The 26,001-nt window shown below is 38.1% G+C and overlaps 1 protein-coding gene across 4 annotated transcripts; it reads left to right on the plus strand.

Annotated features, from left to right (window-relative positions):
- Nucleotides 1–229: 229 nt before the first annotated feature.
- On the plus strand, nt 230–25,046 carry USP38 (ubiquitin specific peptidase 38). 4 transcript variants are annotated; one of them, XM_059826780.1, is made up of 13 exons: nt 230–914; nt 1,943–2,078; nt 7,367–7,496; nt 7,752–7,853; nt 10,696–10,854; nt 11,961–12,154; nt 12,705–12,798; nt 13,628–13,734; nt 14,838–14,893; nt 14,954–15,603; nt 15,703–15,873; nt 15,934–16,185; nt 21,480–21,942. In XM_059826780.1, the coding sequence occupies exons 1-13, from the start codon at nt 230–232 to the stop codon at nt 21,639–21,641; spliced, it is 2,898 nt and encodes a 965-aa protein (XP_059682763.1). In that variant the 3' UTR covers nt 21,642–21,942. The 4 variants fall into 4 exon arrangements, with proteins under 4 accessions (XP_059682763.1, XP_059682762.1, XP_059682760.1 ...); XM_059826779.1 differs by lacking the exon at nt 21,480–21,942 and adding an exon at nt 25,031–25,046 and having other exon boundaries at nt 14,838–16,199; XM_059826777.1 differs by having other exon boundaries at nt 14,838–16,185.
- The last annotated feature ends 955 nt before the right edge of the window (nt 25,047–26,001 follow it).

Genomic DNA, 26,001 nt, shown 5'->3' on the forward strand with positions numbered 1-26,001 from the left:
CTGCCTCAGCCGGGGGTGGGGGAGCGGGGCTGCTGTTGCCGCCGCCGCTGCCGCCCGGGCGAGGGGCGGGAGGGAGCGGCGCGGGAGCGGCGGCCGCCGCCGTCGGGGCGGCATAGCGCGGCGGGGCGGGGGGACGGCCGCGGGGAGGCGGCGGCGGCGGCGGCCTCCGCCGAGGCCTGGGCCGGCCCGCCGCCGCCGCCGCTCGGCCGATGCTCCCGGAGCGCCCGCCATGGACAAGATCCTGGAGGGGCTGGTGAGCTCGTCGCACCCGCTGCCGCTGAAGCGGGTGATCGTGCGGCGGGTGGTGGAGTCGGCGGAGACGCCGCTGAGCCAGGCGCAGTGCCGCGCCATGTTCGCCCTCAGCACCCGGCTGGTGCTGCAGGGCCCCGACCCCTTCCAGCGGCAGGTGGGGCGGCAGGTGCTGGAGGCCTACGGCCGCTACCACCGCGCCGAGTTCGAGGCCTTCTTCAACCGCGGGCTCGTCCTCGGCCTCCTGCAGCGCGGCTACGGCGAGCTGAGCAACCGCGACCCCGCCATCCTCGACTACATCCAGGCGGGGCTGCGCCTCATCATGAGCTGCCCCTCGGTGCTGGAGCTCTTCGAGCTGCTGCAGGTGGAGGCGCTGCGGCTGGTGTGCGAGCGGCCGGCGCCGCTGCTCTGCGCCCGCCTCTGCCAGCTGCTGGGCGACTTCCCGCAGTGCCTGCCCCGCGGCAGGAAGCTCTCGCTCGCCTTCTGCCAGCAGCTGGTGCGCAGCATCGCCCACTTCCAGAGCCAGGGCAGCCGGGAGGCCGAGCTGCGCCTCTACGTCTCGCAGGTGACGCAGGTCAGCGGGCTGCTGCGGAGCGTCTGGAAGGCCGAGCCCGACACGCTGCTGCCTTCCCTGCAGGAGCTCTTCGCCGTCATCTCCGCCGCCGGTGAGCGCCGCCGCGGGGGGGGATGTGTGGAGTAACTTGGCGCTTGAGGAGAGCGGCAGGTCTGCCAACAGAAAGGAGAGGCCGTAACGCTAGCACGGGTCGCTTTGCAGTCACGGCTTTGGAACCGTTGTTTCCTCGCCTAGATACTAACGTGCAACTTTCTGGCCGTCGAGAAAGCAAAGCTATGTATCCCGTTCCGCTTCCCCCCACCCCCCCCCTCACCCCCCGCCAAAGAAAAGCTAGAGGGGAAATAGTGATTTCTTTAGCTGCAGAGCAGCATGGCTTTTGGAAAAACTCTGTTGCAATGCTTTAAATGATATGCAGTACCGAGTTTTGGGTGTCCCGTTAGGAAAAACTAAAACTCTCTGTATCAAAAGCTACTCTTCCTCCTTCCTCCCTCCAGAGGGATATCTTAGGTCTTGGAACTGTTTAGTCTACAAAACTGGGGTGTATGTAAGGAATAGATAAAACTTGGGTCTCGTAGGAAGGATTCACTGCCCGAGTAATGTATATGTAATTGTAAATGCATCCTTTCTGACCTCAGAGATCTGTGAAGTACTGTATTAGCTCACATTAATGCCTTTGCTGTTGAGGCACCTGGGAAACCTAACACTGTAACATTATATCTTGCCATAACTGGTATGGTTAGCAGACAGTTGTTGAGGTAGGACATGGGAAATACCAGCTGCACTGGATCCCTAGGCTTAACATCAAGTACAATAAACAATTGTATGGTACTTCTTTTTAGAAAAAAACCCCCGTTTCTCAGCTCCTTTGAGGGTGGAGGAGGAAGTTGACAGATTGATGAACAAAAGGAGCTTGTAATTCAGGGCTATTCATTGTCCTTAATCTGTTGAAACTTTTTTATTTTGTTTTGGTTTGTGATGATAGAATGTTACATGTAGGATAGACTCATTGTCTCAAAATTTTACAACTACAGTGAAGTTGTAGGCTAGAAGATAAAGCATATTTTTTCTGTGAGGTTTTCTTTTTAGTTTCTTACGTTATGTCATGTTCAACTATTACAGATACTTCATTCGAACCTTCTGTTGCACTGGCAAGTCTTGTGCAGCACATACCATTACAGATGATTACAGTACTCATCAGGAGCCTCACTACAGATCCAAATGTGAAAGATGCAAGTATGACTCAAGCTCTGTGCAGGTACTGTATGTCATTGTAAAGGGGGAAAAAGTCTCTATTTCTTATTCTTGCTTTTTTTCAAGTTATTTGTCACTTAGGTTCCATTAAAAAACAAACAAAAACTATCAAAAAAATCCCCTGTTTAAAATGGTATTCTAAGTTACGCTGTTTAGCATGTTAAGGTAATATATATTTATGATGCTATGGATGTTACTGGCATGGTTTCAGTTTAGGGTTGCTGCCTTCGTTGCTAATGTGGCTTTTTTCTCATGCTTTGCTAGGGTGGATGAAGGAGAGGGTTAAATAGAAACTAAGAAGCCAGCTGTGTTCCTTTTAGATGACATCTTATGTTTAGATCTCCCACCTTGTGGGAGATAGCATAAATAGAAAACTTCATGGGGTTTACAATCAAGCTGAGAAACAAGGCCTTGTTTTCAGAAAGATCAATCTTTCGGCTTTTCCAAGAAGCAGCGTGGCTCTCTCACATGATTGTCTTTACCCATCATCTCCTCCACTGAAGAGAGGAGACAGAAATGAGTTTTACTGTGTAGTTTTGAGGGTTCTCTCTGGTTAGATATCTTCATGACTTTTTAGTGGGATCTACAGGGGACAGCCTCTATTTCCATCTTCACTCAAGTCTCCAGATGTTTTTTGGATGTTCTTTGAATAAGAGAAGAAGAGGAATTATGTAGAAACAATTGCATAGTATGGTTTTTGTCACTAACCTAAACATGAGTAAACATTGACATTAGTAGCACTGTTAACAGACTGTGATTCAGATTGCAATCTTGGTTAGTATCTTCAGATATGTGAATAATAATGATGCAGAAAGATGACAGTGGGAGAAAGATGAAGACCGTCTTGAAGTTTTTTGAATTATTTTTTAAAGCCTGTGGAAGAAGCCGTTACTGGGCACCGAAGGGTAGAAAAATGAGTAAAGCAGTTAAACAGGAGGCTGTTAGAAATTTGTATTGTTTAAAAAAAAAAACAAACTTTTAAAAAGTCTTTCAACTAAAGAATTTCATGTCTGCTGTATTATTTTTTAACTCCATCTGTTTGAATGTAGTGTAATACTTACACATTCATGTAGTGTAGCACTTACACATCTTGGTGAAATACTGAGTTTTTTCACACTGAAAACATTGCTCGTATTTACATTAAATTGAGAAGCTGTATTTCATTTGAAAACATAATTAATGGGAAGAAGCAGCATTAATATTGTAATTTGGGGTAAGACATGTTGTTTAGAGACTTGAAAAGAATCTGCTTGACTGAACAGATTTTAACAAAGCTGTGTGCCCAGTCTAAAATTCAAAGCTGGGAAATTCAGAAGGATTTGTGCATGCTAATAATTTGCCAGTAATATGCTGGTGATTAATTTTCATGTTAGTGTAATTTTAACATTTAGGTTGTATTACCTCCTTCAACACAATGTGATTGTTTAATTGTAGCTTTGGAATGGCTTCTCTGTATGCCTCTGCTTAGGGAAGTAATGCAGTGCTGAGCTTTGGGTATAACAGGAGCTGTTATTACCAAACAAGTGCTCTTAATACTAGCTGTGTGGTGGGTTTTTTCCTCTTGTTTTCTAAAGGACACTGCAATCTTACTCGCCTTGTTCATTCTTTGAAGTAATAGTTGATATTTTTTTAAGAGCTTCTAGTTCTGTTCCATGGAAATAACTTTTTGGGTATCCCTTGTTTTTGTTTGTAGATACTCTTGTGTCAACACTGTATCCAGTTTCTTTTTCTATCTCTGGCAATTGTTTGCAGTAATTACTCTCTTCTGGTTTAAAGGAGTAATTGTAAAGAGGATAATGCAGCTGGAATGTCTGGAGCACCAAATGACAATGTTGTCATCAGGCTTGCATCATTCCCAGGAGATGCAGAACTCCAGGCACAACAAGGTCTCCTGATGAGAGTCAGCAGGGCTTTGGTGACTGCAAATTAGTCAAAATTGTTGCTCACTTCCTAAGGGTAACTTTCATGACACTGCAGAGTCTGTCTAAAGTTGAACACTGATTAGTAAATAATCAGTAATTAAAGACTAATAAATTGAATGTGTTCAGTGGGGGGTTATGTTAGGCACAGGTTCGTGTAAGAAAGGGTGCTTGCTTTTTGGCATCATTGAGCTGTTCTTAATTGGCTCAGCTGTCTCATGAAACATTACCTGAAGCATCAGTGAGGAAAAGCAGAAAATTGTTGAATTTCTTCTGGGATATATGGCTACTTTAAGGGTCTGCTTCAGAGGTCTCGGAGGAAGTTGACTGGTGTTACTCAGTATCCTGACAAGTATGATGCTTGTTTACACTTTAACTCAAGTTTAACTGTTTTTTAAGAGACACTGAAAATTTTGCTAAGAAAAACTCCAGACATGACCAGGCCCTTTGCCCTGTTGGTAAAAATGTAGAATACTGTAAAAGATGTTAAATTTTTTGGGGGGGTGCCTGGTAGTCTGAGGATCTTCTGTTATTGTTTTGGTTTTCCTCTGATCTGAGGGATTTGCACCTGAGCTGCCAGATTCTTTGTCTGATGTGGCTAAGAAAGAAACTTCTGTGAAAAAAGTTACTGCCTGAGGTTGCACAGATAAATTTTTTTCTGTCCAGAGATATCATAAGTACTGTCCTTGTTAGGCACATATATGGATAGCAGATCTGCTCAATTTTAGGGTGATATGAGGCAGAAGGTCCTCTTGAGGCCTTTAAGGTTCTCTTAATCTGGTCAGACACCTTTGTGTTTTTATTCATGATCATCATGTCCCATATTAATATCTGCCTTTGTATTTAAAATGCAGTCATTGATTGCAACAGAGTGGGAGCCAAGTAAATGCAATGCAAAGAGGATTTAGTAACCAAAATGTCTAATCTTCACTTACCAGATCTCAGGTTTGATGCTTTTTAGGACAGTCTCAAGCATGTCTGCAGGTTTACTTGTGTTTCCTCTTATGGCTTTTGTTTCTGCTCTTAAGAGCATTGACTCTGCTTTTAAGAGGAGAAACAGATTTTAAGGATGGGAATGCTGTCTGTATCGATTATACAGAGAATGGGCCTTCACTTTACAAGGTTAAGCACACTGAAATGATAGCCGTTGTCCTATTAGTAACAATGTTGAATAGTTTAGTAGTTAATTATACTGACTAGAGATGACACAGGATGGCCCATCGCATAACCAGAGCAATGGAATGGAACACAGGGAGCCCCAGCTCCCACCCAAAGGCACTGTTCTTCACTTGGAGTTTGTGAGTCAGTGTGGTTGAAAGTGCACATAGTATAAAGACGGTAATCAGGTATTTTAGATCAGTGGTTCTAATGTAGAGCTCTACAGAATACTCTTTATTACTTTAAAAAGTTAATTAAGAAAACCAAATCTATTGTCATTAGGCTTAAATTAACTGTGCAGGTGTTAGTGCCACTGCTGAGAAATAGCAAGCCTACAATTTGGGGGGGAGGAGAATGTTTGAAGGTGATAGGTCTATGAGGTTTGGGGCCTATTTTTAGGATAAGGTTAATTCTTTGTAGCCAAAAGCAGTTTTGGCCTACTTTTTGATTGCCTGTTTCAGAAAGCTTATGGAAAGAGTGCTCAGAATAAACACATTTGAATTTAACATCTTGAGGATATGAGAACTTTGTGTAAATTCAGAGCAATGATTATGATGTTGCCGTGTTTTTTTGGTAGTAACATGAAGAAACCGAGTAAGATCTGTGCTCGATTGTTAAAAAGGCAGTCCTAGTGACTCCTTGTTTTAGAGAAGCCTTTGAATGTTACATGTGCAGATAGTACATAATTCTAAGAGACATAAATTTTAGAATGTGTGTGCTATACAATTTTCAGATGCAAGTTATTAACTCTATGTAAATTTTAGGTTGTTTATGGTAATACAACATGCCCAGAATCATGTCTGGTGTTGCTGAGGACCATGGTTTTCTTTTTAGTTTGGAATCTGAGGACTGAAACACTGATTTCAGTGTGTTTGGAGCTCTTTTAATCTCCAGGAAGAACATAGGGAGTGATAGTTTTGTTTCAGATTGATAATCACTAACTATGCCTATTCTTAGTGATAGTGAGTGTTTGTTAGACTGGTTACTTGTAACCTGTTCAGTTCTGTGCTAGAATTTAGCCTCTTAAAATAATTAATCTTTATGAGGAGCTTTTTCAGAAAACTGGAGAAATATATTTCTAACCTCCTGTTCTCATTGGATTATACAGTAGAATCATAGTGTTATGTAAATTGAGTGGAGCCTTTGGAAGTTGTCTGGTCCAATCCTGTTTGAAGCAGGGCAAGCTTGAAAGCCAGACACTGTTGCTCAGGGTCTTGTCCCGTCGAGCTAAGAGCTTTCTGCAAGGGAGGTGGTGCCTCGGCCTTACTGTATAACTTGTTTCAATGTCTGACCACCCTCATGGTGAAAATTTTTTCCTTCCACTTAATTAGTGGTGCCTCATCTGGCTTGAAGAAGGAGATCTTGTGGACAATTAAAGAAAATCCAAACTATTGCCAAGTAAAATCTCAGAAGAAGAAAGCCTAAATTTCATGTTTTAGCTGGTACTGCCCTACAATATATTCTGTGTCTTAGAATGGCTTCAAATAATCTGCCTGTCTGCCCTAAGTATCAGTGTAAATTGTCTTTTAGAAGGATAGAATACTCCTATTTTCCATTGCTGATATTTCACTATATTTTCTAGGCACAGATAAAAGTCCCTTCACCTTTCCTTTTACTTAGCTGTAGTGAAATTCTTCCTTTTGGGGCACATAGAGACCCTAGGCTGCTGATAGCTATTATAAGATCCTTATAACACCTGCTGCAATGTATTTAAAATTACTAGATTTTACCTTTTTAACTGAGAGTATTTGAGCAGGCTTCCAGGAATGTAGTTCTAAGTTGAAGAGGCTTCCTTTCTGAATTTAAACTTAATAGTCAGTTTTGGTCTGGTTTGAGATAAAAGGTGTAGGAGGGGAGGTTCCCAAGTACAGGCACTTTTTCACCTTCAATAGTAAGTTTTTGCCACAAAATAAAAATGTTATCTTAATGTCTGTAAAACCAGGGTTCATATTCTTAAATAACAACTAACAATAGTACACATAATATTTAATTTTATATGCTTATGTATTTGGGGGGGTATTTACTTTTAATGTGTTAAATAGATCACTTAATTACAGAGTAAAATTACTTGAGATATAAACAAAATTATTTTAGTACTTGTGTCTGTGTAAGTGTGTAACTATCTGGGTAATATATAAAATGTTTTTGTTGAGATTAAAATTAGTGGCATATTGGTTTATTGTTTTGATTTTTTTATTTTTCATTAATCTTTCAGAATGATTGACTGGTTGTCCTGGCCTCTGGCTCAGCATGTGGAAACATGGGTGATTGCACTACTGAAAGGACTGGCCGCAGTCCAGAAATTTACCATCCTCATTGATGTCACTCTGCTTAAGATTGAATTGGTATGTTGGAAAAGAACATTCAAAACTGAAGGAGAGGGAAAGGAATTTGTAACAGCTATGCAGTTGGGTAGTGTCTTTTGTATTGCAACAGATATTATCTTATTGTTCTGCAAAAATGATGTAAATGTATCTATAGCTTTCAGTTGCATGTAATGATTGTGTCTGTTTCAAATAGTTGTGGATTTGGAGATATGTTTACATTTTTACTGAGATTTCACTTTCTGCATTTACTGAAACAAATGTGGGTTTTTTTAGGTCTTTAATCGACTTTGGTTTCCTCTAGTGAGGCCTGGTGCCCTTGCTGTCCTTTCCCACATGTTACTTAGTTTTCAGCATTCTCCAGAAGCTTTTCATTTGGTAAGTTACTAAACAAACGGTTTTCAATTCTTTGAAATGTCATTCTCGTGTGATTTATAAAGTGTGCATAAGGAGTAACAGAATTGATGCGCATGGATTTCCTCTTTGTTTCAAGGTTCCACAAACAGATTTCTGTGATTCACAGACCACTAGGCTTTCTAACTTCCAGGTTCAACCACTTAATCTGTAACTGGAAACGAGCGTTGTTCTTCCTGGTATGTACATATTTCTGGCAGTGGTATCTGGGCACCACATTCTATCTTTGACCGTATACTTCTGGAAATCCATTTTATGTGGTGTGAAGTCTACTGATAAAGTTGGGCTGCAAGCAGACTTTCAAGCACAACTATTTGGGGAAAACATAACCAATTACCTGCTATATATAACCTAGTCACCCTGGATAGATGCATGAGACCAAGAAGTACTTCACTTCAAGAAAGCTACTGTATCTATATTTCAATGTATATATGGGCAAACTGAAGGATACTAATTTTAATGGCCACTCTTCAAAATGCAGTTCACCAGTTCAAGCATTCAATACTAGGGTATGATGATGACTGTTCGTGTTAGTACAGCAAGATGTATAGTGCCTCCCCTGTTTTCATACTCAGTGTTTAGCTTAAAGTTTAAGGGAAATACGGGTCTTTCAGACTTAACCATAGCAACAGCCTGGCACACTGTTTCTCTAAGCTGTCCCCAAGGGTCTTAGGCCTGAAGGGATCACAAACCCTTTGATTAGTGTCAGAGTAATTGCCTTATGCCTGTTGCACTGTTTTTTAATGACAGAAATCTGAAGTTTCTTTTTCTTCCCTCTGCTGCCCTAATCTTGGCCTAGGGTAGAAATTTGAGTTACAAATGAAAGAGCCAAGTAGCCTTGAATATGCTCAAAATGTAAATATTTCATATATTTACTGTCTTGCTTTTGGTTTTTGTTCCTGAGACAGACAAAACATTCATAAGAAAAATGTAAAATATGAGAAGACTTATTCTAGAAATAGGCATTTGCTCTAACAAGGAAAATTTCTACCATAGGCTACATGCAGTACTGCATAAACATCTGTCTTCAGGACTTCATCGTGACCGTTTTCCCTCCATTTTAAACAATCTTCTTCACTATAATTTTTTGAGCTCCTGCTGTCATTTAGTATTTTCCTGCACTTAAACTGCTTGCTTACTTTTTTACAACAAATGGTCTGAATGTGAAATAGTTAAATGCACATTTGATAAATATAAATGAATTTATTTTGCAATGCATCTGAGTTAACATTCCCCTTCCCCATGCTTGAGCATCATTAGCATAAATGACTTGGGTTTCTTATAGAAGAAAAACATTCTGTCTTGCACATATGATACACAACTTACCATGATGTGTGCTATGGAATTCTAAAATCTACTGACGTATAAAACTTTAATTCAACCTTAAGCCAGAAGTGATAATTCTGTATGTATTCAAAGTGTAACTTTCAGTAGTATGTAGCATGCTATAAGTAAGGATTTGGCTCTCGATTTGAGAGAGCTGAGAACCTGTACTTTTTCTATTCTTCCCATGTGCTTTGTCTGTGCAAAATTACCAGATCTCAGATGTACTTTATACAAATCTCATTCTTGGAGCTCAGAAGTTACTTTCTGATTGCTACGTACCCACATCTATAAAGTGAAAGAGGGAAATTTTTCATTGCAACTTTCACTGTTGACTTTGTAGTACATTGAATGCTTAATCTTGGTGTTTTCGTTTTTAAACAGTGGATATCTTCCTTACCAAAAGAGTAGGGTTTGTTTCTCCGAGATGTAAAAATATTCCTTACACTTAAAGAACAAGTGATCTTTGAAAAAGTGGCAAATGAGTATTTTGCACCTGGCACTATTTACTTTGGTGTTTTGAAGTATGTTAATTCTTGTAATTGGTATACTTCCTAAAATTACGATTTTCTTCTTTCTGTTCTGTATTTCATGTCTTTAGTGCCAAACAATTTGTAAGCTAATTTGTGACGAGGAATGATTCCATCCACTTCTTTCATAGTTAATCCATTTTGATCACTTAGAAACTGACAAAGGTGTCTAAAATATTTTGGTTCACAGTGAGAAATCCCACTCTTTGGGACTGCATTGAAATAACTTTCTATTTGATGTTTTAAGACTAACATAAAGTCTCATGCATTTAAAAATACAGACAGAGCTGTGCTGAAAAAGTGGAAGGAGGTGGAGTAAACATTTCTGATTTATGCCCAGTTTTAAATAGTAATGAATCTGAACTAATCCTCAAATAGATTACAGTATATGTGGTAAGCTTTTTTAGCTCACAGTAAATTACTGTCTTGGTTTATTGAGCCTACTCCCTCACTAGATGGAGCTGTGAGCCAGTTTCTCTCTTGTAAACTGAAATAGCATGGATGTATTCATTGGCTTCAGATCCCAAGCATTAGATTGTGTTTAAGGAAAATGGAGAGGTTTGTTTTAAAAACTGTATCTGTGAAATGAGAACAGGATACTGCACTGCTAGTGGTGGCACAAAAGCAAAATGTTTGCTGTTAATATCCTTAATAATATGAGTACTATGGACATTTGACCGTTTAAAATCTTAACATGCATTTTCTAAGTTCATGAAGTTCCAAAACTTGATATGTGAGTTAAAGAGAGCATTGAATAATTAATTGTACTGTTTGAAAAATGTAATGAGTAAAGAATAATGCATGTTTTTCAGGTCATTGTTTCTTAACCACTTATTTAAGAACAGAATGTCCCCTGTCATTCGGTATGTGTAAAACAGTTAAGTTGTTTGCAGAACAAAAAAAATCGAAAAATGCAATTAACACTCTTTTGTTTGTTTGTTTTTCCCATTCAGATTGTCCCACATGTGGTCAGTTTGGTTCACTCCTTCAAAAGAGATGGCTTACCTTCCAGCACAGCCTTTTTGATGCAGTTGACTGAGTTGATACACTGTATGATGTATCATTATTCAGGATTTCCAGAACTCTATGAACCCATTCTGGAAGCTGTTAAGGTATGTTAGGAGTATTAGGAAGGTGGAATGTTTTTGTTTTGTTTTCTCAAATATGAAAGCTATAATCCCATAGATATAAATTAGTTAGAATTTGCAGTAGAAGTAAAGATCTAACCACATCATCTAATGTCAATTCTAAATGTGTTTGGAATATGCTAAAAAATTGTCCTAAGTGTCCATCAGATGATTATAGCAGGCTTTTAGAAAAGCCTGAAATGAGATCCTTTATTAAAAGTACAATCTAACCTCTTAAGCTTCATGTAGTTATTAGTATACTTTCGTGAGGTTTATTCTAGGCATTTAATTTCAACCCAAGCTAGAAATTGTTAACTCTTCAAATATAAGTTCAGAGCACTGATATTATTGAAGAGTAGTAGGTTCTGAGGAGTACTTGGCACGGTGTTAATTTTTGGCTAGCTCCAAAACACCATTATTAAGCGCTACATCTTAATACTGCATCTTAATATATTAATACTTAATATTGCATGCCTCTGTGGGTAAAGGATGCTGGCCTATGCTGTTTCAAAGCGAAATTTGGCTTTTTTAGGTAAAAGTTTAAGTGCATAATGCACTTAAAATAAAAAATAAATTAAAAAAACCAACGATAAACAACACCCCAAAACAAAGAAAATTTTTAAAAATACGAAACAAAAAAAAACCACTCAGGTATTACTGTCTGATTTTACAGCGGCAGTAATGCAATTAAATGTTTTAATGCTTAAAAAGCCCCCTATCAACTTAATTCCAAGTATTCTGGACCTTTTTCTTTCATTCTTACATTTTGATTTGACAGAGCAGGAATGTATTCCTAGCAGCATAGAGGATGCTTTAGGAGACTATTGAAGCTTGAAATTTGAGAGGTAGCTTTTGGTGTGAATATGCAGGTCAACGGTGACCAGCAGCCCCTTACTCCTGCAATTTGAGAGTTGAGTAAAGAAAGCTTTGAAGAAGAGGGCTCGGGTGAGGTTGTGTTTTCTAGGATATTGGGGATAGCAAGACCCTGAAGGAGAACATGGGAGCAAGTGAAGAGATAAGACTGAATGACAGGACCTATTAAAAAAACAAATACCAAAACCTATTAAGTGTGTTAAATGTTTTTCTTGTAGGATATGCCCAAACCCACTGAAGAGAAGATTAAGTTGATTCTCAGTCAGAGTGCCTGGACATCTCAATCCAGTTCTTTGCCATCTTGTTTATCTAGACTTTCTGGAAAATCTGAAACTGGGAAGACAGGTCTAATTAATCTAGGAAATACTTGCTACATGAATAGTGTTATTCAGGCACTTTTTATGGCTACAGAGTAAGTCCTTTTTAACAGCTCTTTTCATTGCAAATGAACTATTGCAGTTGTTGCGTTCTTGCTTTTCACAGAATATTATTATGTCCTGGGGTCTCTCAGCCTGCTACAGCTGAGTGGGTTTCTTTGCAGTCGATTACTGACAGCTTTGTTAAAGTCCAGCTCTGAAACTGCAATTTTAGCCATTAAAAATCCTGATCCTTCTGTCCAATGTCAAAAGACAAGTCCGTTTTTCCTCACTGTCCTTGCTCCATTCAGTATTGTAAAGGTTTATGATGATGCTTTTGTTATAATCTGGAAAGCTATTGAAAAAAAATCTTGCCTGTCTATAGCCCATTCTTACACATTTAAATGTGTAAAGAAATAGTTCTTTTGCGGTGTTAGTTCCTACCGTACAGTAGTTTTGCATCTGCACTAGAGCAGAATCCAGGTATTGAAGGGAAGTGTTACATGTTTTGCTTTCTTTCAAATTGAAGGAATTATCTGAGCTGGAATAACTGCATTGTTGTTAGAAATCTAGCAAGGAAACTCATGTCTATCTCTTTCTTTTCAGTTTCAGAAGACATGTTTTATCTCTGAACCTAAATGGATGTAATTCACTAATGAGAAAATTACAGCATCTTTTTGCATTTTTGGCCCATACCCAGGTATGTCAGTTTATTTCATCTGTATTTTAAGCCTATACCAAAATTTAGGAACAAACATGATGCCATGGGGGTCGTCTTGAGTATATTAAAAATATACATGTGATAGATTTGTAGGGGAATGAGTCTGCCTCCAAGTGGTCAGGTGGTGTGGATGGACTTAAAGAAATTTGTATGTCTTAGCATTGTGTTTTTTTTATAAATGGGCAGTAACAGGTTTTGTTTGAGAAGCCAAAATGAAAAAATCTAAGAAAGACCTGACTTGATATACAAGCTGACTTTATGTAATTTTCTAGGATAAACTGTGACTTTCTGCAGTGATTTTTATACTAAATTTTATTATAGCTTAAATTATAAAGTGAGCTTTATTAAATGTTCACAATATTTTGCTAGTGCTAGAAAGACATAAGACAATTTTGTTCTCTTGGATTAGTAACAATAAACTTGTGAAGGGGATGAGGCTGGATCAGCTTAAAAATAAATTGGTATTATGAAATACTGGTGGTGTTCTGAAGAAAGAAAACCTTTTTTTAAGCTTGCCAGCAAGAACAGTAACTGCTATTATGCATAACATCCAGTTTACACTCACTACTTATTTAACATTTGCCTGCAGGATCCACTACTTTTATCTTTGTACTAGAGGTGATTACTATGAAATTGAATGGCACGCCCTTTCTATGATTAAGTGGTTTAAATGTTTGTGTACCATGTGTTTCGTTCAGTTTCTCTAGAATAATGTAGTCCAAAGTTCAGTGGTCAATATCATAATAATATAACCAATTTTCCAAGCAGTTCTTATGTAACCTTGTCTGTCCATCTCTCACATGAACAGAGGGAGGCGTATGCTCCTAGAATTTTCTTTGAAGCTTCGAGACCACCCTGGTTCACTCCTCGATCCCAGCAGGATTGCTCAGAATATCTCAGATTCCTGCTAGACAGGTACAGTTATTGTGCCATTAATGGGAATGAATATATAGTTTTATCACATAATGTTGAACTCTTAGGAGCAGTCATGTAACGGTTCCACTGCATGAGTGGGGAACAGGATTTTTGGCCCTTATTCCTGGCTGTCTCTGGTTTTCTGTATGGTCTATGAAACACTTTTCTTCGTGAGTTTAATCTGTGGTAAGGTCTGGATACATCTTGTATCCACATCATTTAAAGCAGGTTACAGTGGTAGTAAACTTCCATTTTTACAAATCTGAACTTGGGTGTTATGTTAGCATCATGGTCCCGTTATAAAATTGATGTGGTTGCTGAAAGCAGTTTAGTTGTGCATCTGGAATTTTATGTTGGTGGAGACACCTATATTTCATACAGGTCAGATAAGTCATGAAGAAATGTACATGCATTTATAACCAGCTTAACAAACAAGAAAAATAGCTGTGGCACAGATAAAACAAAAATACCTAAATTTATTAGTAGCCCTCTTTAATTTTGGCTTGCTGAGATGTGGCTTAAGCAATATTGCTTTATGACACATTCCACTTCTGGAGAAGTTTGTCTCAATAATGAAATAATGTTCCTTTTTTTTTTTTCCCTCTCGCTGTCTTGGGTTTCTTTTTTGGTTTGGTTTTTCTTGCTGTAGTTTCTTGGCTGCAAATTCCTGACCTTTTCTTTGGAAATAATCTGGCACTAGATAAATAGCTACTTGTTCTCTTACAAAATCTGACATACAGAACCAGTCAAGTGGAGAACTGGTTTATTAAGATAATGTAATGGTAAATAATAAAAACGTTGTTTGTTAGGTTTTTTTAACGTTTGCCAGTTCTCTCAGTATATCCATTGTGTTCTGTTATATATAATGAAACACACACTAAATGCATTTGTGCTTTCCTCTTACTCTGTTTTGGATAGTACTGATCTGTATGGTTCAGCTTGCTTATATAAAAAATAACAAATAGCTTTTTTAACGTAAGACACTTCTAGCCACTTAACCATCTATATTTTTTAGTGTAGCTGGGAAAAAAGTCTGAAATGGTGCGGCAATATTTGTTTGGAAAATAGCATAGCTACTTGGATTTATTTTTCTTTGTCTTCAGGCTGCATGAAGAAGAGAGAACCTTGAAAGCATTGTCTTCAGCCAAGACTTCTGAAAGTATAATGAATGAGTCCCAGACACAAGAAGCTGTCCATAAAGCACAAGTATTTGCTGAAGCACCTTGTATGGGAAGTGAGGAGAGAACTCTGATAGAGAAGATGTTTGGAGGAAAATTGAAGACTACTATATGCTGTTTGAACTGCAAAAGTATGTCTCAAAAGGAAGAAGCTTTCACAGATCTCTCTCTGGCTTTCTGTCCTCCAACTTCCTTGGAGAACGTTGGCCCAAAATGTATGGAACATTCTGAAGTGAAAGACGACTACGTGGCGCAAACTAATACTTCAGCAACTAGTCCTGCTGGAGAAACGCCTCTCAATAATTTGGAAGTAAATGGTGGATGTGACACAATAATGAATGAAGGAACCATAAAAGATTTTTCTACTGAGCCAAACTCTGAGAATACCACAAATTCTGAACTCAACAAAGTTCAAGATAATAGGGATATGTCTCAGAGGCTAGTAGGTAAAAACACCCCGTCAGTTACGGACTTACTGAATTATTTTCTGGCACCCGAGATCCTCAGTGGAGACAATAAGTATTATTGTGAAAAGTGTGCCTCTCTGCAGAATGCTGAGAAAACTATGCAAATCATTGAGGAACCTGAATACCTCATTCTCACTCTTTTGAGATTTTCATATGATCCAAAGTGTCATATAAGGCGCAAAATCTTGGACAATGTGTCTCTGCCACTTGTTTTGGAACTGCCAGTCAAAAGAGCAACATCCCCTCTAGCTGTAGTTTCAGGAGGTTGGTCTGTTGGTGTTGAGATTTCTGATATTGGAGAAAATCTTGCTAAAAAACTGAAGCCCTCAGGTGCTGATGAAGTGACTTGCCCACAACTGGTGCCCTACATGTTAAGCTCTGTGGTGGTGCATTCTGGTGTATCCTCTGAAAGCGGACATTATTATTCATATGCTAGAAATGTTACTGGGTCAGGGCCTTCAGGATTCTGCCACCAGTCTACAGCTCTTTCTTTAGTTTCTCCTCAGGATAAGTTGTTGACAGAGGAGAGTCCTTGTACTGTTGTAGAAAATGAGCTGGATGCTGAGATGCCAAGAGAATGGTTCCTGTTCAATGACAGCAGAGTGACATTTACCTCATTTCAGTCAGTCCAGAAAATTACCAGTAGATTTCCAAAGGACACTGCTTATGTTCTGTTTTACAAAAAACAAAATAGCACCTGTGGCTTCAACACCAATTCGGCAAATGGACTCTGGGTAAATGGAGACCCTCCCCTACAAAAAGACCTCATGGATGCAATTACGAAAGATAACAAACTGTACCTGCAGGTAAGATGGAAATTGTGTATCAAGAGTGGTCTCCTTAAAACTCACAAGACACAGTCTAAAAGAAAGAAAAAGTCAGCTTTTAAATGTTCTGGTATATTAACCTTATAAATCACCAATCTCGCTTCCATCTTGATGTTGCTAGATAGGTTTCATAGTAAAGTTGTCACCGTTAGATGGAGTGTATCAAGGAAAATGGCTTAAACTCATTTCAGTTTAAATTTTTAGTGGAGATGCTTGCATAGGTCGTTTAACCACTTGTAATCCTACACAGGAGAGGCTTTTCAAACAGTGCTAATTTTCATTGCCTTTAATAAATCACAAAAGTAGCTAAAGTTAACTTTAAAACTTCTTAGCGGTGTTCTTACTAGCGCATTTTCATTTGGAGTGAAGTTTTATTTATACAACTGTGCTTACCCAAATGCTAGAACCACTAAAATGAAGACCAGATGCTAGTGACGAGAGTCTGCTTTCCCTTCGCTGCCTATTCGGCCTCCCTCTGTGGGACCAGCACTGCCAGCCGCACTTTCCCTGTGCTCTGAGAACTTCACCTAGCTGTAGTCACCTCTTTGGTTGCTGTTACAAAAAACCACTGTTCTCCACATTGCAATATGGTTTTGCTTTGAGCATTGCTGCTATGTTTGGACAGTGTAATGGTAAAAGTGTGTTTTACTGTGTGCTCTTTGATGGGTTAAGCTGTTCCTGTGTAAGAGTTCTAGGCTTACTCAAGTTAGAAAAACTATACTCAAATTAGAAAAACTAAGTAAATTCAAATTAGAAAAGAACAGCTAAATCGTACTGTGGAAAATCTGTTATAATAGCTGCAGGTATTTTACAAACACAAACAAGAGAACTGAGAGTTTAAATTGCAACTCTGCTGTTTTCAGACTGTGTGGTTAAAGCTGTGCTCCCCTCAGAAGGGAGTTGCCTGCAACTATAACCCATCTTTTCTTCCTCGTGGAGGTGGTTGCAATGGGGGATAGGCCTTTCTGACCTTGGCAACACCTCTGGTGCAGACAAACCATCATCCACATCATCTGTTGACTGGCCTTCCACTTGCAGAGCCTCATACGTGTTGTAAAGAGGCACCTGGAAAGGCGAGGTGGGCAAGGAGGGGGTTTGCCTGCTGCCCCAAGCGTGGACTTGCTTCCAAGATAATGTCATGTTTTCAGTCAGAATTGCCGTGACTTCCATTGATGCATGAATGCTTTAATTGTGAAATTTCAAACTCGAAGCTAGATTATTTTTTATTTTTAGGTATATAATTACAGCAGCATCTGGGTAATTGAGTAATGGGAAAAAAAAATTGGTTTTAAGAACACAGCCTGAAGAAAAGTAGTATAACAACTACAGTGATATTGTAACCTTTTTTTATATAAAGCCAAACATTTAAAGGAGGAACAGTGTCATCCACACAGAATATAAATCCTAGTAACTATTTTTATTTGTGTATTTTCCTGTTGAATCCAATGCTTGCAGTTACATATTTCAGTGTTTTCAACAGGGTAGGTGATGACCTTAGTGTGCATAACAGACTTTCTTCAAATCTGAAGAGATGCTTTAGCCGTATGGAACAGGCAACAGTATCAGGATATTGAGAAAACAATTTGTTAAACAATGAAGTTACTCTTAAATGTGTTTTTCTGAATTAATATTTTCAAGACCATTTTGATGCAATTTCTGAAATACACTAAGAAGTTCGTTACTTAAGCTTTTTTTAATACTGCTGTATGCCTAGAAGAAGTGAAAAATCAACGTGATTTTATAAAAGTTAAAGTCACTTGGTGCATATACACAAAAATTGCTTTTTGATAATTTTCCAGACTAAAGCTTTCTCTACAGAACATGTAGCTGAAGTTATATAAAGTGCACAGTCATTTTCTCTTGCAGCTTACAAGTGAAAGCCGTTAGTTGTTTCTTGAAAACCTTTCCTTTACAATTAAAAAAAAAAAAAAACAGTCTCCTCAAAATTGAAAAAAAATATTTCCAAGTATATAGTTTTTGTTTGGGTTTTAGTTGGTTTGGTTTTTTTAAGTTTATGATCTTTTACCCATCTTTCATTTCGGATTCTTCAGTATTGGCTTTCTTTGTAGTGTCCTACTAATCTCAGAGCTGTTGAGATCCTGTCCTTTTATCAATTTAAATGAGGCTGACTAGAAATGCTCTGTTATTGTTTTTCTCAAATTAATACTAATATTGTGATTCACTGAATTAGGTTCTTGTATTTCTGAGAAGTCACATTTCATTGTTGTTCAGAGTTCTAAACTAATATTTTCCTACTAAGTTAAGAATATACTTTTCTGTCCTGAGAAAGCCTTAACTTTTCAGAAGAAATGTTCCAAAAAATCTCTAGCTTAGTGCTTTTGTTTTACTATTGCATACCAGTTTACCGCATGGTAAACTAAAATGTTTTCACTTTAAATAACATAACCTACAATATGGGTAGCTCTCATTCCAGTTAAAACAAATTAAAAATCCCATTCTGGGAACAAGTGGAAAGCAGCGGCGGGATGCTCTGCATTATTCTCAGTCCAGAGAACTGTATTGACTATAAAGTTTTACTTCCCTGGTTTAGTATTTGTTGGGGTAAATATAATCAGCCTGAAAAACATGCAACATATTTTCAGAAACAAGGATAGTTTTCACAAAAATGCCAGTGCTGTATGTTATACTGGAACAATTTAATGTATGTTAATGTTAATTAAGTCAATATATGCCTTGAGAGAAGAAAGAAATGTGTTTATTTAGCACCTACTACTGAACGGGAATAAAGCATGAAAGATCTTAAGCTGATAAATAATTTCACTTTTAGCATTGAAGACACAAATAGTGTGTGGTTTTTAATACTAATACTCTGTCAAGAAACTTTAGTAATTGATAATTTGATCACTGCTCCATATTTCTCGTGTGTGTGTGTATATAGAGAGATAACTTCCATCGATTGTAGAAAATGTTTTGTACACGGTAGCAATGAAGCTGAGATCATGACTGAGGTTCATCCTGTTCTCAGTGCATTATGGCTGCTTCTGAACAGTATTTCTAAGTGGTTAACAAAAGCTGTGCTTGCAGCTCCTTTACACTCTGTAACGAACGTGATGCACATCTCCAGAACTGTGAGAGTCATCCCTTGCACGTAAGTCATGTGCAAGGTACTGTGATGTTGCTGTTCGTAGTAGTGCTTCTCATCTCGGCTTGTCCCCTCTCTGAGGAAGCCCAGTGACAGTAGAACAATCATACTGTTGCTAACGGTATTGTGAAAGGTACGTAATAGAAGACACACATAAAGTAATTTAGCTGCATAGCTATGCCAAAACCTCATGCTATCCAGTAACTGCAATAAGGCAAATGAGAATAAATTGTGCTTCTAGTTAAATCTGGCAAAAAAATTCTTAGCTGTGAGTGAGACTCTAGTGTTCTTTTTCTCTACCATTTTAAGATTTTTATTTAATATAGCATAATCCACAAACTATTGTTGATGCTTATATTCTTTTGTAGTACAATTTGTTAGGTAAAACTCAACTACTGGTGTTTAAGAGGTATGAAGTTGCTAGAAAACAGTTCTCTGGAGGGATGAAAGTGGAGGGGACAGAGTAAGAAAAACTCCCATTTTTGGTTTGGTACTGTGCTGCATTAAAACAAACATTTTTCTGAAGTATTTTACCAAAAAAAGAAAAACCAGCCCAGGTATAGTGTAGATACTCTCTCACTGTTTGGTTTTGAAATTCTGTTCTAAGCCAAACAGTTTTGCAGTGTAGGTTTTTCAGTGAAACAGGCTATTTATACCAGGCCTGCTATTTTAATCAAAATTTTCTGTTGATTTCTGGTACTAGAAGTGAGTTCTTCATATTCCCTTGTTATTCCTCGTAAATTTACTTAGTTTTTTATTTTGTACTTAGCAGATACATAAGAATCCACACATTGTTGGAGATACATAGTACTGTCTTTCAGGAATATGGCCAGCGTATCTGTGTAGACAATGTCCCCCAAATACCTTTTACATAAATTTTGGAAATGCATGTGCATTTCAGTCCTTAGTAGTGTAAAATAGTTTCAAACTTAGGCTGTGTTTTTCTAAGAGGGCAGTGTAATTTAAACCCACAAGTACTATTTTTAGCACCTGTGAAAGTCCATGGGCAAGACTAAGTTTAGTGCTTTTGTGGTACTGTAATACAAATGGTCTTCCAGGTTCTTGGCTCTGTTCCTTGCTTTCGCCGGGAGGTGGAGAAGAAAAGGAACAATTCAAGGTGACCCATGTAATTACTAAAACCCTGTGAAAATTTCTTCCCATTGCCTTTAGGGAGGTATGTAGTGACGAAGTGTCATGTGAAGGAGGCTGTGAATGTGAGCCCCAGCACCTGAATACTTTCATTTTGTTTCCTAAAGAAATAAAGCTTGTACAGGTCTGCTGTTTTTTTCTTGTCTGTCTTCCAGAACCCAACACCTGCCTTTGCTCCCTCAATTTTTGAAGCTCTTGGCCAATTTGAGAGAGGGATACTAAAGACAAGAAATTGCTGCAAGGTTTATGAAACTCGTTGGCCAGAGACAAAATAGTGTATGATACCTGTAATGGGGGAAAAGCCTGTGCTTGTCCCCTTCTTAGATGTCTGAGAAACCACAGGGGCATTCAGCTGAAAAAGCAGCTGGCAGGAGGCTATGCTTTCTTGTGCAGGTACTTCTTCCAGCAGCTGACTCTGATTTTATGGAGTGCTTGAGAGTTCCTGAGACTTACTAATGTTAAAACAGAGTTAGCAAAGCAATAACACTTGAAACCTAAAAAGCTGTACTGAATGGAAATGAAGTAGCTTGTCCATATTTTTGCCTTCTGTCTGAGTATGTTGTTACTCTATGCAGTTGATTGAGTGGAATAAAAGTGTCTTTTAAATAATTAACGTTGATTTAATGGTCTTACCTTTCTATTTGGCAACCAAGAACAAGGGCCTTTTAAAATTGCTAGGATAAAAATTCATGTGGAACATAGATCAAAAACCGATGTTTTGTTAGCTTTTGATCAGCAGTCTAATTCTGTAGTAACATCCCATGTTGCTGTAAAATTTGATTTTAGCATAACTTAAATGGATTTAATTATGATTCACGTACACTTACTGATCTTCAACAAAATTGTACTCCTTGGATTGGCTGTGGCTGTTCAACTTGAACTTCAACAAAGCCATTGAGACTTAGGAGTCCAGAAGTTAGTGATGTTGCTTTAAAAGCTGTTTCAAAATGTGCTAGAAATAAGCTGCTTCAAGGACTTGAGGTTGGTTTGTTTTTAAATTGTCTTTGTTCTTTCATTTCAGGAGCAAGAGCTTAGTGCTCGAACACAAGCACTTCAAGCTGCCTCAGCCTCATGCTCTTTCCGACCCAATGGATTTGATGACAACGACCCCCCGGGAAGTTGTGGACCCACAGGTGGAGGAGGAGGGGGTGGGTTCAGTACTGTTGGTAGATTAGTCTTTTGACTATGAAGACAACCTGGAATACACTGGTTCCAAAGCAGCCCAGTACTGCTGAGGACAACTAAAATAAACTAAATATTGAACTTTGTCAGATATTGTACCAAGTTTTGAGACTTGATCCTTGTTCAAAAGCAAATGTTGGGGTTTTTTTGGTTATGTTTTATTTGAAATAAATAAGTGCATAATGGAAAAAAACTACCTCTTAAAAATTCAGTTGCTTTTATAGTAAGGTATGCTTGCCCAAGAGGCAGAAAATGGAGATTTTTAAGTAGTTGCTAATGACACTGCATTACGTCGGTTTCTATTGTCCTCATCCACTGAATGACGAAAGTTCATTTTTTACTCTGGCAGTATTGCTTTATGTGGAAATCCTTTCAGGTGGGCTAAACTGCATACATATTCTCTCACCCTCACCTTATTTTCAAATCCGGTACCTTTATGGATTTCCAGAGATGATGCAATTTATAATGAAGGCAATAACTTAAATGTGACATGATACAGTACTTTCCAGATTAAAAATTAATCAATATATTTCCAGTGTAAATGTAAAGAAGAAAAAATAATTTATAAATACTTGCTAAGTTGTTTTCCAAAAGAAGTGCATGTTCTGTAGGAACAGCGTTTTTAAATAGAAATTGTTAACTTTGTAGCATTTCTAATTGTTTTGAGGATTTTGAAATTATTTCAGGGAATATATCTGCTGTGTATTGGAAAAGAAGAGATTCTGTATGTGCCTTGCAGTACTGTAACTTAAACTGAACTTCCTGAGGCTGCAGAAAAGGGGAAAAATATGTTAGTAGGCAGTTGGTTTTCTGGCAGTATTAGAAATCAATACATTTATAGAAAGCTACTAGGTTTCCAGAAGTAAAAATCTGGTAGTTTGAAATGCAGTAAGTGTGTTGCCCATTATTTTTTGATTAAAAAAAATATATACCTAGTGATCTATAACTTTTGTGGCCTACCTTGCTAAGAAAAAGCTGGTTATACATAAATACTAAGCTATGTTTTGTGAAATCAGAGAGGCTACTTGTATTGATCTTTCCTGAGGATCTGTGCTTCTAAGAGTCCTTTGAAGTTTTGCCTTCTGATTGTGCTTGTAGTGAGAAATTCCTGGTGAGTTCAGGTTTTAACTCTCTGCCGAAGACGGAAACAATGCTGTCTATGGAGCAGTGTTTGCTTGCTTGTTAGGCCCGCAGAGGTTGAGGATCTGCTCTTTGAGTCTTGGCAGAAATAGCAACTTTGTTTTTGATGTGCAATGAGGATAACGGAAGTAAAGGAGTTACACTGTTGAATCTGGTGATTAATTCTTAACTTGAATAATCTTGTAGTGAAGTGTAAATTTATTTAAAGTATTTTTACAAAATTCTGCACTGTTTTACTGTGGTTTTATATTCTACTAGGTGACTAAGTGCATCCTTAAAAAGCATGCAAACCTGGCAGGTGTTAGCTTAACTGTACAAAATAAATAAAGCTCTTAGAAGATGCCTTTAAAAAGTGTAAGTTGAGAAAATTAAACCTTGTTCATACGTTATCGAATATATGGAGTTTAGTCTGAAAGTTAACTTCTCTTGCAAGCTATTTTTATATTATCACTAAACATTTGCTCTGCCGTAGGTTCATATGTTACTGCTCAAGAAAGCTAGAGCAGCTCACTTTCATTTTTTTTTATAATTTCCAAGCTTTGTTTTGACAGTTTGTAGTACCTTGGCTTTGACCTACGCTTTCATTGCTATTCAGTTGTAGGTCTCTGAACCAGGGGTTCAGCTGTGGAAATGTGGAATGTTATGAGACCAGTGTGAGGAACGTTCTCATTTCATTGTGCTTGGATGAGGTTTTCCCGAAAGTTCATTTTGCCTTGAAATTCTGTAACTTTCAGTCGAAGAGGGTTTTTTATTTCCTTTTAGGCTTCTCTGCCAGTTAGCTCTGGTTTTAAAATGTTTGGTATGACAGGTTAATTTGGCTTTTCTCTTGCAAATTGAGGACACACTAAAAACCTGTCTACTGTTTGCATTACAATGGGAGTATTTTGTCTCTCTGTATCAATTTACTGTTCATTTTAAAACACTAGTAAGTAGAAGCAGGGGCAAGTGTTTTTACTCTATATGAAATCATAATTTTGTAAAAGTCAGTTTTGTTTTTATGTTCTTACAGTAAAAATAGAAATTATGTAGCCTACCTAAAAATAATGTGCAGTATGAGTTTTGTATACCTATTGTACTATATTTATTTCATGAGCTCTTAGACAGCTTTCTACACCCTTGTTTGCCTGTTACAAATTAGGTGTTAAATATGGAAATTTTACGAGAGTAATGCCAGTAGGGTTGGATCTCCTTAGGTATAAAATGATGGTATGTCTCAAACTGAAAATAACTTATTTCTTTCCCCTTGTTGACTTCTGTTGACACAGTTACTTTGGGTTTTACAAATAGATTTTAAAATTCAGAATACCTGTTTGCAAGTCAGCTTGCTGACCTGACAACCATCGTAGGCTGATTCATACCTAACTTGAAGGTTTCAATAAAACTAGTGAAAGTGGAGAAGTATTTCACACTCTGAAATGTACACCTTTTTTCATTGTTTACAGTAATGGTGTTGCATGCTCCTATCTTCTGGACGTAATATGAAAGAACGATGTACATATGGTACTTGGATTTCTGTTGCCTGTGAATGAATGCTGGATGGTTTGTTTATTGACTTTTTTGCTCCATTCTTAATTTGTTTTCTATCTAACTTAAATCAGTAGAAAGATACAAAATACTGTTTCTGAGGCTTAGGTTTTTTGTTGCTTCCTTTCGTGAAGGATACACTATTGTACCAAGCTCAAGGATGGTATGTCTTTTTAAAATCTTATTTCCTTTTAACAAGACAGATTGTGTTTTGGTCTTTGTTTTAATGGTCAGTGGAGTTGTATTAACTTTCTTCTATACAGTTCAGTTTGTACAGTGTTTTCATGTGAAACATTACAGTGGATTGCTGTGAATGTCACTCCTTGTAACAAGTGATTACAATATCTACGAGCCCATTTATTCAGGAGGAGGAGAGAAAAGGCTGCTTCGGATAACTAAACAAATCACACCTTCTGGCTAGCTCTTTTTCCCTTGTTCCCTACTCTGGAAAGTTAAAATATTTCATCTTCTGTATGCTTTGGAAGTTTAATTTCATGGGTAAGCCTTTTTTTTTAATCGGTAGCAGTAAGGTTGTTTATGGAGTCAGAATACTCCTTATTTTGGTACGAATGACAGGCAAGCACTATGATTTGAAGGAGTGTTAGAACAAAAGCAAGTGGGTATAAACTTTCTGTAAATAAGATTTCGATTAGAAACAAAGTTCCTAATTACTAGCATGAATTCTGGAACACCCTTCCAGGTAGAGACCTGCTTTTGAAGGAAGAGCCAAGTATATCTTTGAAAGAAATTAAATGCAAAGTGGTGTCTGAATAGTAGGCAACTAGACTTGATAAACCAGAGGTCCCTTCCTAGAATTCTGCTCTTTTTGTCAGGCTTCCCATCTTGACATGTTGCCAGTTTTGTTTTTGAAGGCTCAAAGATTAAAGCGTAGATGAAGGCAATACTAAACTACAACACAACAACAAAGGTTGATTGCTCAATTTTGGCTGGTGTTGGTCTCTGATTTAGGGGACTAAAGCATAAAAATTACCAAGTGGTGCAAAGTGGAAGTTAGGAAGACTTGTGATCCAAAGAAATATGCTCAGTTTCTAATACAAGGGAGATTCCTTGGTTAACAACTTCCTATGGGATGTCATGGGTTATAGCACTTGATATCCTCAGTAGGCTGTAATCAAATGTAAATTATTGGACTTCTTCAATGGGCGAGCAAATGATCTATGATCTAAACAAGAGATCAGAATAGACGATCTTAAAAACTTTCATGTTCCTACAGCCAGTCATCATAAGTCTACCTTAATCTGACTTCACAGCTATTGTAACGTGCTCTTAAATCACACGGGTGTCAGGTGAAATGTAACAGTTGAGAACCGAAAATTGTGTGACACTGTTTGGCTTGTGCACAACACTATGTTCTGCATGGACTTAAGAACTAGCGAGTATCCTTGCTTCAGCAAGTGGGTTAAAGAGACTTGGCCTGTGAGTTGAGCTCTGGCTGTGATCAGTATGCCGGCTCTGATGTCTAGTGTAGCATTGGCTTACCACACAAGCTTTTTATTTTTTAAAAATTTCACTGTGAGTTGAATTTCTCTGTGAAATTCACTGTGAGTCTTGCTTTTGCTTGAATGAAAGTTATCTATATCAAAGGAAAACCAAAACTAGCCAGAGTGAAGCAGAGATTAATGTTTTTAAATACAATATGCTGCTTTCTTATTTAAAGCAGAAATGTTTTTTGTAAG

The sequence above is a fragment of the Gavia stellata genome, chromosome 19 (genome assembly GCF_030936135.1).
Source record: "Gavia stellata isolate bGavSte3 chromosome 19, bGavSte3.hap2, whole genome shotgun sequence".
NCBI lineage: Eukaryota > Metazoa > Chordata > Aves > Gaviiformes > Gaviidae > Gavia > Gavia stellata.

Bases quoted from the DNA above. Each gene is read 5' to 3' on its own strand.
- USP38 (XM_059826777.1), top strand. From the start codon at position 230: ATGGACAAGATCCTGGAGGGGCTGGTGAGCTCGTCGCACCCGCTGCCG. The intron at 915-1,942 runs GTGAGCGCCGCC...CAACTATTACAG, and splicing joins CGCCGTCATCTCCGCCGCCG to ATACTTCATTCGAACCTTCT. The intron at 2,079-7,366 runs GTACTGTATGTC...TTAATCTTTCAG, and splicing joins ATGACTCAAGCTCTGTGCAG to AATGATTGACTGGTTGTCCT.